The sequence below is a fragment of the Micromesistius poutassou genome (assembly GCF_964030765.1).
Source record: "Micromesistius poutassou genome assembly, chromosome: 17".
NCBI classification, from domain to species: domain Eukaryota; kingdom Metazoa; phylum Chordata; class Actinopteri; order Gadiformes; family Gadidae; genus Micromesistius; species Micromesistius poutassou.
Window position 1 is genome coordinate 5,047,449 of NC_140287.1, and position 13,547 is coordinate 5,060,995.

The 13,547-nt window shown below is 43.6% G+C and overlaps 3 protein-coding genes across 3 annotated transcripts; 1 reads left to right on the forward strand and 2 right to left on the reverse strand.

Annotated features, from left to right (window-relative positions):
• Positions 1-467: 467 nt before the first annotated feature.
• pcare1 (photoreceptor cilium actin regulator 1) lies at positions 468-3,770 on the reverse strand (the record flags this gene model as incomplete). The annotated part of the gene is made up of 1 exon (XM_084481687.1): positions 468-3,770. One exon carries the CDS (start codon positions 3,768-3,770, stop codon positions 468-470), a length of 3,303 nt encoding a protein of 1,100 aa, XP_084337813.1.
• Positions 3,771-5,592: 1,822 nt separating this feature from the next.
• On the reverse strand, positions 5,593-9,297 carry olfcb1 (olfactory receptor C family, b1; the record flags this gene model as incomplete). Its single annotated transcript, XM_084481946.1, has 6 exons — positions 5,593-6,704; positions 6,789-6,906; positions 7,019-7,228; positions 7,337-8,191; positions 8,287-8,575; positions 9,101-9,297. 6 exons carry the CDS (start codon positions 9,295-9,297, stop codon positions 5,593-5,595), a joined length of 2,781 nt encoding a protein of 926 aa, XP_084338072.1.
• A 391-nt stretch (positions 9,298-9,688) lies between these two features.
• On the forward strand, positions 9,689-12,146 carry spdya (speedy/RINGO cell cycle regulator family member A; the record flags this gene model as incomplete). Its single annotated transcript, XM_084481834.1, has 7 exons — positions 9,689-9,817; positions 10,229-10,550; positions 10,802-10,860; positions 10,960-11,045; positions 11,170-11,341; positions 11,512-11,878; positions 12,085-12,146. The coding sequence occupies exons 2-7, from the start codon at positions 10,298-10,300 to the stop codon at positions 12,144-12,146; spliced, it is 999 nt and encodes a 332-aa protein (XP_084337960.1). The 5' UTR covers positions 9,689-9,817; positions 10,229-10,297.
• Positions 12,147-13,547: the final 1,401 nt, after the last annotated feature.

The following is a 13,547-nucleotide window of genomic DNA, read 5'->3' on the forward strand; positions in this document are numbered from 1 at the left end:
ATGCTGCTGATACCCAGGTAGAAATCAGGTAGAATAAGTAAGGGCTGAAGTTAACCTGAATACAGCATTCTGTCAGCGTATCTTTCAACCTTACCTAAGATCCACAAGAGAAATCCTAACTGTGTGGTCTGGTGGCTGTGGTCTGTTAGGGTATATTGTTGAGCAGAATCAATTTGTATAATTTGTTTAAGAAAATCTGATAAGAATATCTACACATGATGAATTTGCTTTGATGGCAACATACAATAGTGTTTTGTGAATTCCAGTTATTTATTTCATTTTTAAAATAACTTAATTTGTTTTATTTTTTTAACCATTTTGAGAAAATCCAAATCAGAAACCAATGAATATGATACATGTTCAGAGTGCTCCTTCATTTTACTCATTCATTCATCCCACCGAGATAAACACATATTGTGAATATGAGAACATTAATGCAATACGGGAGAAAGACGGCAATGGATCACTCACCCCTGTGTATTTAAGGACGGCTCGCTCCCACAGCTCTGGGCCATGGAGATGCTGCCAGCTGTGTGGGATGGCAGACTTGGCCTTCGCTCTGAATGGCAGCGGCGGATAAAAGGCCGGGGTCCTCGGAGAGCTACGGGAACTCGCACATTGCTTCCCCAAGGGCGCGGATGAAGGGAACCCCCAGCAGAGGTCCATGCCTGGGGAGGTTGAGGCACTGAGTAAGGCTGGGCCTCAAACAGAGACGAGGAAGCGAGGCCGAACACAGAGCGAGCGTTTCCCGTCAGCCGAGACGTCGAGGAGTCGTTACTGCTGCAGCTGCTGCTCGCCCTCGACCATCTCTGTACTCCCGGTGAGGCCGGTGGAGACGGTGCCTTGAAAGGAAATGAGGAGGCCGCGTTTGGAACATTTCGCCGTGTGACAGGTGGGCTTGGGAGTCTCCTGTGAACAGGCGGTGGAGTGGGAAGCTTCCGGCTGACCGGGGGGCTGGTTGAAGAGGGTGGGGTAGGTTGCTTTCTGGAACTGCAGGGACTAGTGAGTCGTTGCTGCACGGTGCTAGGAACCGAAGGTGTAGACGGTAGCATTCGCACCCTGGACATCAGTGTGGTGACAGATGGTTGGCTGTTGCTTACTATGGTTTGAGGCACCGTTTTGAACTCTGGATCTGGTTGGCTTTTACCTTTTTGTTCTGCTAGTGAGCCTGCTGCTTTGCTGAGAAATGGCACTGAATGATAATTAGTTATTGAAGAGACCTCAGAATGCGTTTCGGAAGATTCCTGCAGGTGAATGATCTTTCTGGCTTGCTTTTGAGTGGAGGCAGCCACGGCTTTCTCTGGCTCCATCTCGGTAACTGTGTCATGTGGGTCAGGTCTCATCATGAGTGGGACTCTGGAGAGTTGTGGCAGATTCCCTTTACATGGCAGCACTGTGACTGACTGAACTGAGGCCCTTAACCGTGATACAATAGCTCTCTTAGCAACAGGTGACTGCAATTTTTTTGCTGACCCATTATCTGATGAACTTGTAGCAAAACGGTGAGCCCCCTCAAAGGAATTGTCCATTAATACCTCTAGTGGAGGGGGTGGAAGACTGTCAAGATCTAAATCGTCCGTTTTACCATTCAATGTCAATTCATCTCGACAGCTGGTGATTCCAGTACTGAGAACGGCCTCAATATTACCCAAGCCTGGCATGACAGGAACACCACACTTTCTGACACCTTTGAGAGGCCCTAAAACACGGGTTTCCTCGTATTGCTCCCTGCCTTGACTGAATGTATCGATCAGTTTTTTGACAGAATTCCGCCCTCTGGACAATCCAGATGAAGGTCGTGGTGATGATGGAGGGCTTGGTGGTGGAGTAGCTTTTATCGGGCCCTTGGATGTTTTCATGGCTGGTTTTTCGTCATCCTTGTCCATACAGCCCGTCTCCTGTTGTTTGCTGGGCTGCGTTATCAAGTGGGCCTTTTCTTTAGTAGGCTGAACAATGTGGTTCTTGACTGATGGAGTGTGTTTACGACTTGCTGCTGGAGACTGTGCTGGAGAGTTTCCTTGATTTTTTTGGGATGGAACCGTCCTGGTGTTTGATCCTGCCTTGCCTTTGCCCATTCTCTCTAGCCTTTGATTGAGAACTTTTTGGGTTCTCTCTAACTCAAGTAGAGTTTGGTCTTCACCCCTGCTCCTCAGAGACTCTGCTGACTGAGAGCGTCGCTGTTTGGACACTTGGCTCTTTTGTACTGCTGCCCTCCGAACAGAAGCGGCAGTTTGTGGTCTCTTACGAGATCGCTCCTCATCCTCCTCTCTCCACTGTTCTCCACTATGTTTTGGGCTTCCTGTTACCTTTGTTTTGGAAATCGCATGATGTGACGGAACAAATTGAATACGGCCACTGATGGCGTCTTTCATTTTTAAAGTCATCTCCACATTACGTGGGTTTTCAATGCGTTTTGGTGCGAGACGGCGAGGTCGTTGTGATGGGTCTATAGGAGATGAATTAGCTCGCCTTCTAACCACCATATCCCTGTCATCCACATCTGCATCCCCGACAACGTCAATGTCATCTTCCTCGCCATAGTCCAACGAGAACGAACCCAGGATTGACTCTGTGTCATTTAGTTCCTTGGCCATTATTGTACACGTAGAATCAATGGACGTGAGGGACCCACTCAAACTGTTTTTACCTGAAAGCCTTCGACTCGAACGCCAGTGCCTAGTAGTTGCGTTGCAACTACTACTTGTTTCGGTAGATAGCCGCCTTTCAGATCCAGCCAGGGATTCACTCTCGGCCCCAATACCACTGTCCTCGCTAAAGAGAGCCGAATCCTCTGGTCCAGGCTTACGCAGCGAGGCTGCTTCAATCCGTGTGAGGAGTTGCATTAGCCTAGCATCCGTTGCACGCTTGAAATGCAGTTTCTCTTCTAAAAGCTCAGAGAGTGATGCAAAGTACTCCACAGCCTCCTCCAAAGCGGAATCCCCAATTCCCCCAACAGTCTGGCACACATTCTGCATCCGTTGTGTGGTGTACTGGAGCAGCTGCTGCAGCAAATCTGGTGGGGGGTCAACGTCGGCAGGGCCTGGCTTCACAGGAGAAGAAGATGAGGGTTTTTTCATTGGACAGGGCCAAGCCAGATGCTCACCATTTTCCTTCAGGAGTTTCTCTCCTTCGCAAGCCATTGCTTCCAAGCCACGATTTAATTCCTCATAACGCATGAGCATGAAGGCGGCCATAGGCTGCACAGAAACCTGGGTCTGGGTGGCCTGTTCCAAGAGTCCCAGTAGAATGTCATATTTAGTTATACTTGGGTTTAAAAAACCATAAGCAGCCTGGTGAGCCTTCACCAGAGGTTCTGGGAAGTCTACCTTCTGCTCTGAGAGAATGGCTTTTTTCTCTTTCTCCTTCTTTTTTACAGGTTTAACACCTGTGCTCATTTTCTTTGGTTTCTTGGCCAACCTTTTATCTGTCGTATCTTTATCCACCGACTTCTGTCTCCCCTTTGCCGCCGCCGTGTTGCTTGTTGCTTGACTTCCTGAAATATCCAAATGGACCACTTCTTGAGGCGGATCCGACAAACAAGTTCGCCTCTTCTGCGGCGAGAACGGAGGCTCCCTCTGTGATGACTGGGCTGGGCCGGTGGCCGGTTTTCTCTCTTTCGTATCTCCATCTGCTGATACGGACACATCTCTGGTCTCTGCACACTGGAACTCTCCAGGACTAGCATCCTCTGTCACAGGTGGCAATGCTTTACCCCTCCTGAAGGAGCCATAAGTCCCAAAAGCTTTACCTTTTGATGGAGAACAGCCCATTGTATGCACTGGTTCTCTCACGGTAGGGTCACAATACAGCAGGGTAAAACATGCTGTGAGCAGTCCAAGACAATAGACAAGGTCCTTAGCCACCTGCTGGATCTGTCATCTTCAGATGGCTTCGGTTGTTCAGCCTTCCATGCTCTCTGCGTTATATAAGCTCGTCCCCCAAAGGAAAAAAACTGATAACTCCGTCTTCAATGTCTCTGCTTAGAATCCATAGATGAGGAAAGCAAATCTGTATATTATTCATCATCATTTGTTTTTCATCCCTTCAATATTTCAATGTAGCATGTACCAAAACATATCCGTTAGTGCCTGGTTGAGCACACGCAGCTAAAAGGATTAGGGAGGCTTTTACTTAACCCCTCGCTGCGCACGTATGTCACGTTAAAGCGTGCAACTCACCTACTTGTAAGACTATAAGCCCATTTAGGTAATGAGGACTGGCTGCACGTCGCTATCTATAGGCACAGGGCACAAAAACATGCCCCTTTTTATGATAGTAGTCATTTTAATACTAATATGTTGATTTTGTAAGTGTAACATAAAACATAAAATACAAAAAACAATCTAAACCACTATGTTGAGTTGCCCGATGTGTACCACCTAATACATTGGTTCAAATGTATTGTTAACATTTTGTAGTGTTACACATATCATTATGTCGATTATTTATGACGTTACAATGAAAAGCTGTTTGTGATAGCACTTAAAAACGGATTGCCATGCCACACTTAGTTGTTTTTTCAAAAATGAAAAAATACAAAAATACAAAATTCACTACAATGAAATGAAGTTGTTTATTGACAAGTGCACCGTTTACAGTAGGGCAGGGTATACATTAGGTATTGTAGAGGTATGTGATAAAATCAAAGGCAAGTTCCAGTCCGTTGTCTCAAATAGATAATAGAGCCAAGATGTGTTTAGAGCCAATGTTGAACATTTTATTTGTGGGCTTATGCAGGATACCCAGACAACCACCTTCCGTTGTTACTTCAATTCTGCCCTTCTGCGTGTTAATCCTGCGTGCTCTCCCATCATTATTCCTCCTTAATTCATCACAAAACACAGTATATCAAAGCACATGACAAGGGCTGGGCTACCTCCAATTATTACCTTTAACACTCAAAAAGGTCTGTTCCTTGTGTTACCATTATTCAAATCAAGCCAATCACAAACCGCCTACCCACTCTCTCCTCTAGGTTTAACAGTTGGCAGGGTCTGATACCTCGGCAAGATGGGCCCCCACCCTGTTGGTCTGTGGAGGATCTGGCGTTGGGATGTGAGACAAGGGGGGGGGGGCAATTGGGGTTGGAGGAAGATGAGAACAGGATGAAGGTGAATACACTTAAATTGTTCGATCAACTCCTCAAGAATAGTGGAGGGATAGTTTTTTAGCAGGGAAGGGGGTTAATGAAGGATGAAGGTAAAACATATTTACTGTCGATTAATACAATCCTCAAACAGTATCTTAAAGGTATTTTACAGTTAAAGGTCCCATGACATGCCACCAGGTGTGGTGTGATTAGCCGTTACCACACCTGGTGGCATGTCATGGGCCCTTTAATGTATAGACAGAATTTATAACACTATTTGTTTAAGTTTTAAAGTTTGAGGATGACTGAGGAGGATGGTGGTTTTTCCTGTGTATGTTTTCTGTTCACCATGCAGTAAAAAGATTTTGGTTGTTTCTGATGCTGCTAATGCCAAGCAGTAAGTACATGTAATTTTAGTTGAATTCTCAGATGAATAATATGGAATACTCAGTTTAAATAGTTTGAAATAGTAAAACTATTCCCTTTGAAATAGTAAAACTATTTCAAAGGGACTTTGCTCGCAGCCGTTGCCTTATTTGATTTGATGAAATGCCAGTGTTATGGGACTCCACCTTGATTGTCATAGCAGCCCTGGAAGAGTTTGGGGTGCTTGCCCCAGCATCTGTTAAATCAATCTTCTCAAATGAATTTTCAACATCAGATCCGTGCCCAGAATCAGGGGTAAACGACAGTTCATTGCTTATTGTGCTGATTGAAAAGTTGAGTACAGTTTTTAAATATGACTTCCTGTCTGTGTCTTTCTTTTTCTTGCAAAGCATCATGTAGCACTTAGGGAAAAAATGACAGAAAATAATTCCAAAGTTGGAGACAACAATGGCAGAGGCCTGGACTGCAGGGCGCTGTTGAATTTTGGTCACATATATGGGGATAAAGCAGACCCACACAAATAGATAGGTGATCATACTGAAAATGATGTAACCGGTTTCATTGAAGCGCTGTGGAACCTTCCTACCTTTGAGGGCAAGGAGGAAACAGATGCTGGCAAGCAGCGCAATATAAGAGAGCATGATGCCAAATCCCCAGTTGGATCCTTCATTGCACTGCAACACAATGTCCAAGCTTTGCCTTGAGATTTCTTTCTCAACTTTAGGGGTATCAAAGATCAACCAGAAAGTACAAATAAGGGCTTGCATTCCAGTGCCAGACACAACAATGACAACTGGTTTATATAGTTTGTTCAGCATATGTTGCTGGTTCATGTCAAAGAGGAATGCAAGAAAGGTGCGAAAGGCCTTAACTAAAATGCAAGAGACGGACAGTGTAAAACCAAGGCCATACACAGTTTGGCGGGATTTACAAATGTTATCTGTAGGCTTGCTAACAAACAAGACCACTGCACTGAAGCTAACTGCTAGCCCAGCCATCATGACAAAGACAATTTCTCCACCTGCCACTTTGAAAATGACACTACTACGCTTATTCAGGAAGATGACGAATATGGAAAATAGCAAAAAAAGTCCTATCCCTGTGAAAACAAGCAAGGAAATAGCAAAGGGTTCGTCCCATTTTAAGAAACTTTCAGTTCTTTGATAACATTTTTTCGAACCCCTCAATGACCAATCTTCCCCAGGACATTTTAGACAGTTGGAAAGATCTGTAAAGAAAAACTTTATTTTAGTATTTTGTTTGGTTGTATTTTTTCATAAAAATTATAAGAAATACACTAAAATATTCTCACCAGAATCATTGGTGAAGGTTCCCTCTTCACATTCACTACAGTTGAAGCAACAGAATATCATAGAGATTTTTTTAAATGTTCCAGGTGGACAAGACTGGGAACATTTTGACTCAGGGATCTGAAAAAATACAAATCAAAAATATACAAATATTACAAACATTGCAAGAATTAAAGAAACAAACTAACTTTATCTCTGTAAAGTCACTCCAGTATGTTGTTGCCAGTCTTACAGTTTTGTTTGGAGTATGCCATTCGATGGTTTTCTCGTCAATACTCAGAGTGCGTTTGGTCACAGTGTACCCTCCAATAACTTCAAAATGCCTCTTTTTTGGTTTCTTCACCCAGTTGATTAATTCATAGCCAGTTGCAAGGCTAGAGTTATCAAAATAAAACTGCCTCTTGTCAAGGGTGAAATTTACTTTCTTCATTTCAAGGAGAAGCTGAAACCAAAAGAAAAGTGTCTGATTAAAACATACATTTCACATTACAAGATTAATCCTGCACTATGTCAGTCTTCCATTACCAAATTAGCATTGAAAAATACTTACGTTGTCAGGTTGAAAGTCCCTCTCTCCTGTGCATATAGTTGTGTTGCATTGGAGAAGAGATCGCAGAGCGTACGCTATTGACCATGTAGCCAATCTATGAGCATACGTGCGATTAGTAGCCTGAGCCAGAAAGTCATCATTTGCTTTTTGAGGGTCTGGTAGCACACAAGCAAGTTTCGATTTCATCTTCAGAGAGTCAGGTAAGGGACACTGGTCAGCAGGTCTATCTTTGAGGCAATCCTGGTGTTGTTGAGCCTCTGGAGTACATCCAAACCTCAGATCCTTATACTCCTCGATGAATCTATTCAAAGCCCCTGGGCCAGGCGAGAGGTTGGTGAGGAAATGCTCATACCCTGGGTCGGGTCCTGTGATGAACCGAATTCCAAAGACGTCTCCTATCGTATTGATCCCCGTCATTTCAGCCACCGGTTGATACTGGGACCAGGAATCACTGGCAATCCAGGTCTTGGAGATCCCCTTGCTGATCATCACCCTAAAAAGCTGCTCCACCAGCTGCCCCTTCAGGATGAGCAAAATCACCTGCGCGCTGGAGGACTGGATGCTAGTAGCCACCTCGCTAATCCGCCGCTTGTTCTCAGGGTGGTCCAGGTAATGCGGAATGACCTCGTTAAAGGCGGGACAAACATTTGCATTTTCGGCATATTTTAAGAAGTCATGTAGAGCGGCTCTCCCGTAGTCATCGTCACCGGATATGACACCCACCCAGTTCCACTTAAAATGGGCCATGAGCTGGGCTATGGCGTGGGTCTGATGCACATCACTAGGTATGGTGCGCAAAAAGGACGGATATCGTAACGTATCATCCAGAGTGTTTGCAGATGACGTAGCACTTATCTTCAAAAGAATCCAAAACACTTTGTTGTTATTTGTGTGACAATTTAAATCAAATTAAATTGAGAGAAGATGCCATTTTAGTTATTTATGCTCACCTGAGGAACCATATAGAGGCCTAGAAGTCTGGCCACAGCAGTAGACACCTCTGAATAACGTGCCCCAATGATTGCTTTAACTAATGGTCGCTCTGTCAAGTCACATCCAAAAGGCTTGGTTTGGTTGATGGCCAACATATGGATGGCTTCTTGGATTCCTTTGCTGGCATCTGAGCATGTATCACAGACCAAATAGCCCAGACGGATGCCAGGAAGGAAGCCAGAGTCATTGATTGTGTCGATCGTGTGAATGACAGCTAAGGTATCCACAAATGATTCCAAGTCAAACCTGAATGAGAAAATGCAGAATGCGTTCAAACTTGAAATGTTTACGTTTCACATTTTTCCCAGCTGTGGCAGTAGTATTGATGATAGCATAATGCTATGTAGTCTCATCTTGTTTTGAATATATCACCGTTTTTAATCACAAATGTTTTGCATTCAACCAATTCAATTTAAATCTGCCTCTAAAACAATCAAACTAAGCATATAAATGTAAGTATGGCTGTAATAAATAAGGTCAGTAGGAACATATACATAACATGTTACTGATTTATGCAAAACCTTAATGATATGAAATATCAATAAATATAACAGGTGATGTAAGATTGCACATTTAGTTTATCTATTGTTTAAAGGCTGTCTTCATTTCATATTTTAGAATATCATTTAAATGCATTGACTTGCTTTGATCCTAAAATGTGCAGCATTTGCCTTATAGCTGCCCTACCAATCATGACAAAGAACATCCAACTCTATCCGACTCTGTATTTGAAATAAAGACTATGAATTAAACAAAATGTTGAAGACGTACCCTGTACAGTTGAATCTCTCTGCTTGAATTCGCCCTTCCAGGTTCTGCACCTTAGAGTGGCAGGCGTGTAAAACTCCAATGATGATGTCCCCTGGACCTCTGGCACCACACATAGACTCTGAGTAATCACAGCATGACACATGACGGCCCAGTAAAAGAGTCCAAATGAGTGTGAGCAAGTTGTCCTGCAGTAACATTGTACAGTTAAGAGTGATGCTTTCACAATGTGGGACAACGAGGAAATGGTGAAACCTGACTGGTTCAGCATTTTAAACCATTCTTTCCACACCCACATTTCTCTGAAAGGGAAATAGTTTGAAAAAAAGATGACTCCCAGTTGGCTGAAAGACAAGAGACACAATAAAAGACTAATAGTTTAATGTTGAATTGAAATGCATTTTAAAACGTTTAACATAAAAATATATATTTCGTTTTTTCATCATACCAAAATAAACCATTAATATTATTTTGAGAGAGAGAGAGAGAGAGAGAGAGAGAGAGAGAGAGAGAGAGAGCGCGCGCGAGAGCGCGAGAGACGCACGCACACATACACAGACGCACGAGGACCAGACGTTAGTTGATGCATGTGCGGCAGTTACCAAACACTGCTAATACAGAGAACCGCACTTGTCAATGGTCTCTACTCGGGCCAAACCAAGCCGTATTTCCACTCCCTCCCTGGAGCCATAGCGTTCATTATAAACCTTCAGAGCAGAGGTAAGAACGTAACTGAGTATTATCCAGTAGCTCCGATGCTTTGCCCAGTGGTTAAGTTAGCCGTGTCGCCCAGAACGCAGACGTTAACATGTAGGCCTAGAAGACCAGTCAAGGCGCTTATAATGAAAAGACATTGAACTGTCTCTAACTTAAATCGTTTAGCAAATGCCTTTGTTTGTCATATGTACTTTAAAATGCATGGCATTTGACGTCAGCTAGCCGACTAGCTGACGTGACAGACAGCTGGGTGACAGGTGACGGGAAAACAATCAAACAACAAACAGTGACCCATTGTTTGCTCTGCAGAACTGTTTATCATTAGCGCATGTCACACTCACTTTGAATGACACCCATTCAGTTAAACTTCTTGGTGAACAGGTTCACTTTAATGTCTCCCTAATTTCCTTCCAGAACAAAACAATCCTCAGTGGTAAAAGGTTTTTCTTTTTTTAACCTACAAACGATCCAAACTGAGGCAGCATGAAGAAACACACACTGAGATGGTGCCAGACCCCGCCCTCAGTAACCGTACGCACCAAGCCCAACAATGCATATTCCCTGCAGATCAAGAGAAGTCTCCGTCTTAAACGACCCAATGGACAAGATGCCCAGGGTCCAGCAGGCAAGAGCCAGCCAAGTCAGTGTCAACATGAGTTGTGTCGGGCCAAGGTTATCTCGGGGCCGACACTTGTTGTACAGCGAGAGGAGATGGCCGCCTTCTTTAGAATTTTTGGTGAATGGCTTTTCTACTACAAAGAATCAGTGTTATTTTTCAATACCCTAAATTCCCTGTTTATTTTGGTCATCATACCTTTGTGTCCTGGATTCTTAACCCATCGTGGATAATGTACGAAATAATGTTTACTCAATCACAGCTGTTTTGGCAAATGTCCATAATGTAGGTTCATACATTTGACTCCATGATCCATTTAAAATGTTCATCTTGTGGTAGACCTAATCACAAATTACTGGGTTTGGTTGCAGATGATGGCCTCATTCAAGACTTTCTGTGGAGGGACTGTTGCTGTAAAGTCACAGACAAGGTACTTGCCAAACTCTTGACTCTTGACAAACTAAAACTGTATTGGGATCACAATCTACAGATTTTAACTGTATTTCTGTCCCTGCTTCTGACACACTAGTATCTCCTTGCCATGACCTTTATCTACTTCAAACGGGCTCACTTCAGCATCGGTGAACACAACAGAACAAACTTTTTCATTGCTCTGTAAGTTCAACCTGTTGATCAAGTTATTATATTCTATATTTTTCCAGCATCAGGATAGCATTTTTTTTTTCCCAAAGTTTTTGGACAATATAGCAGAGGCTGAATTAAGATGCTTACACAACAGTTACCTTGCCAACACCATGGAGGAGGATGAGGAAGAGAACAAGTATGAGATATTCCCCTGGGCACTGGGCAGTAGCTGGAGGAAGCACTTCCCACACTTCCTCAAGCAGCGCGACAAACTCTGGGCTCGCATGGAATACAGGGGTGTCGTGAGCAAGCGCTGCTGCGAGGAGGTAGGCATGCCACAGTAAATGTGATTCAAATGTATCGGCTAAAAGAATACCAACCCAGTTGAAATGAGTTCTGTATTTCCGAGTTTCATTTCCCATTGTTACCTGTGATTTTCATCTAATATATTTCAATAATATGAGAGCTTCCCTCTGTTATTCCCCCCTGCTCCAAGGTGATCGCCATCACGCCATCCCACTTGTTGTGGCAACGAGAGAGGGCGGAGCACCACAGTGGCGCCCGGCGGCATAACGGCCAGCGAGATCAGGTGTGCATGCCACGGGGCCCCTCTGTGGCCCCTGCTCCGTGCACCCTGTGCGGGCACGGGGCCAAACGCTGTCGAAGCCTGGTCATCTTCTCCTCCTCCTCGTCCTCCTCCTCCAAGTGCTCCTCCGCTACGACCCCCAGCCTCGACTCTCCGCTCTGGCTGGAGGTGGAGGCAACGCCACCCAAGGCTAAGCCACCCAAGGGGAAGGCCCGCAAGCCCAGAGGCCAGGCCCAGGCCCAGCTCTCCGCCTGCAGGCGCACTGAGGTTCCTCCTAGTAAGGATCCAACCATGAAAACACTTGAAAAGAAAAACTGAGTAAGAACTGTGCTTAGGAGATGGACATCTCAAACGCGTTGCCACGCAGTTTATCATGGTTTACATACACACAGCTTTTCATAAAGTAAATAGATTTGACCTTGTTTTAATTTTAAGTAAAACTTGACCAGACTAATGAACTTTTGGATATATTTTTTCTTTAAGGGCGTGTTTCTGGCTGTGGGTCTACTCATGATGCCTCCATGGACTGGATCAACGAAGAGTAGAGCACAACTCTGTTTGGTTTAGGGTTACATGTGTTATTCTTGTCTGGGATTCCCCATGGTTACTCATGAATAGGCCGTCAATAGGAACATCGAGTTTCGTCCACAGCTAAATATCTGCTCAGTCAAAGGAATTTGATTGCTACTATTATTTGTAAACACTTCCTTGATGTGTGTTTATGAAGGAATAATAATTTGAATAATATTGTATTCGCTAATATTTATATTGGCTCTGAACCACAGGTCTTGCACTGGTACTTTACGGGCAGTTTTGATTCCACTCTGGCTGTTAAAATGACACAGCCCGCCTTTGTAAGTGTTAAATAAAGGCTCTATATAAATTACAAGTCAGTCTTTGACCCTGCCCTACTTTCAGTATTGTGCTTTGTTTGAAATACACAAGCTGCATCCCCTGCTGCAAAAACACCATCCATAATGCTTTCCTTATTTTTTATTCACCACCTATCCCAGCAACCTATTTCAAGCGAGTCCAGGGTTGAGTCATTACTACAAAACTATGCCTCTGTCTTTGTTCTCAGTTTTTTTTACTCCCATAACCCAAGTGCGAATACAAACGCACACTGAGACATAAATAGAGACACACACGCCGTGGTTTAATAGTAGATGCCGTTTGTGTGAATTTGGGCCCCCTATGGGCGAATTGGTGCATTGCGCTTATAAGGCATTACTATGACGTCATGGAATGAGATATCAACACCAAACTTTACACATGTTAAGGGAGGTGCCCTCTATGTGCATGGCAAGTTTCAACATTCTGTTACCTTCTGGAGCTGACAGCTGATAGAATAATATTTGCTAATTAGCTCATAGAATTTGCCATTATTCAACCATTTTTTACCTTGAATTTAAACAGCTTTCAGGTCGAACCATGTGTTCAAAACATTTGGTCATTTTGACTTTGTCTATTATGAAAATTGTTGACATTTTTTCCAGAATTATCACAGACCAACATTATGGGTCCAAGGGGCAAAATTTTCAGCATGCAAAATAAGTCATGTACACCAAGTTTCTGAATTTGAAATCCATCAAGCGGACGTGCTGATCGTTTTAACTTTGACCGCAAATCATAGCACTCCCTATGAGAAAACTTTAATGTTCCACTGCTGAGATACAGGCTCTCCCAAATAAGAATACCTCAACCTCGCAATAACAATAGGTACATTGTGAATACCTTAATATTAATGTTGTGGTACATGTGTGTGGTTTCTGTTGTGATTATGTTTCAAGCGGAGGGCTAGGTAGAAAAGAAAACTCTTTAGTATGGTCTTGTTTTGTCTTGAGTCAATTGTGCCATATTGTTCATACAAAACCTCCCTATGGCATAGTGCTGCCAAACAAGAAAATAGACCATTTTCATGTGACAATGCCTGTGCCTTGATTTGT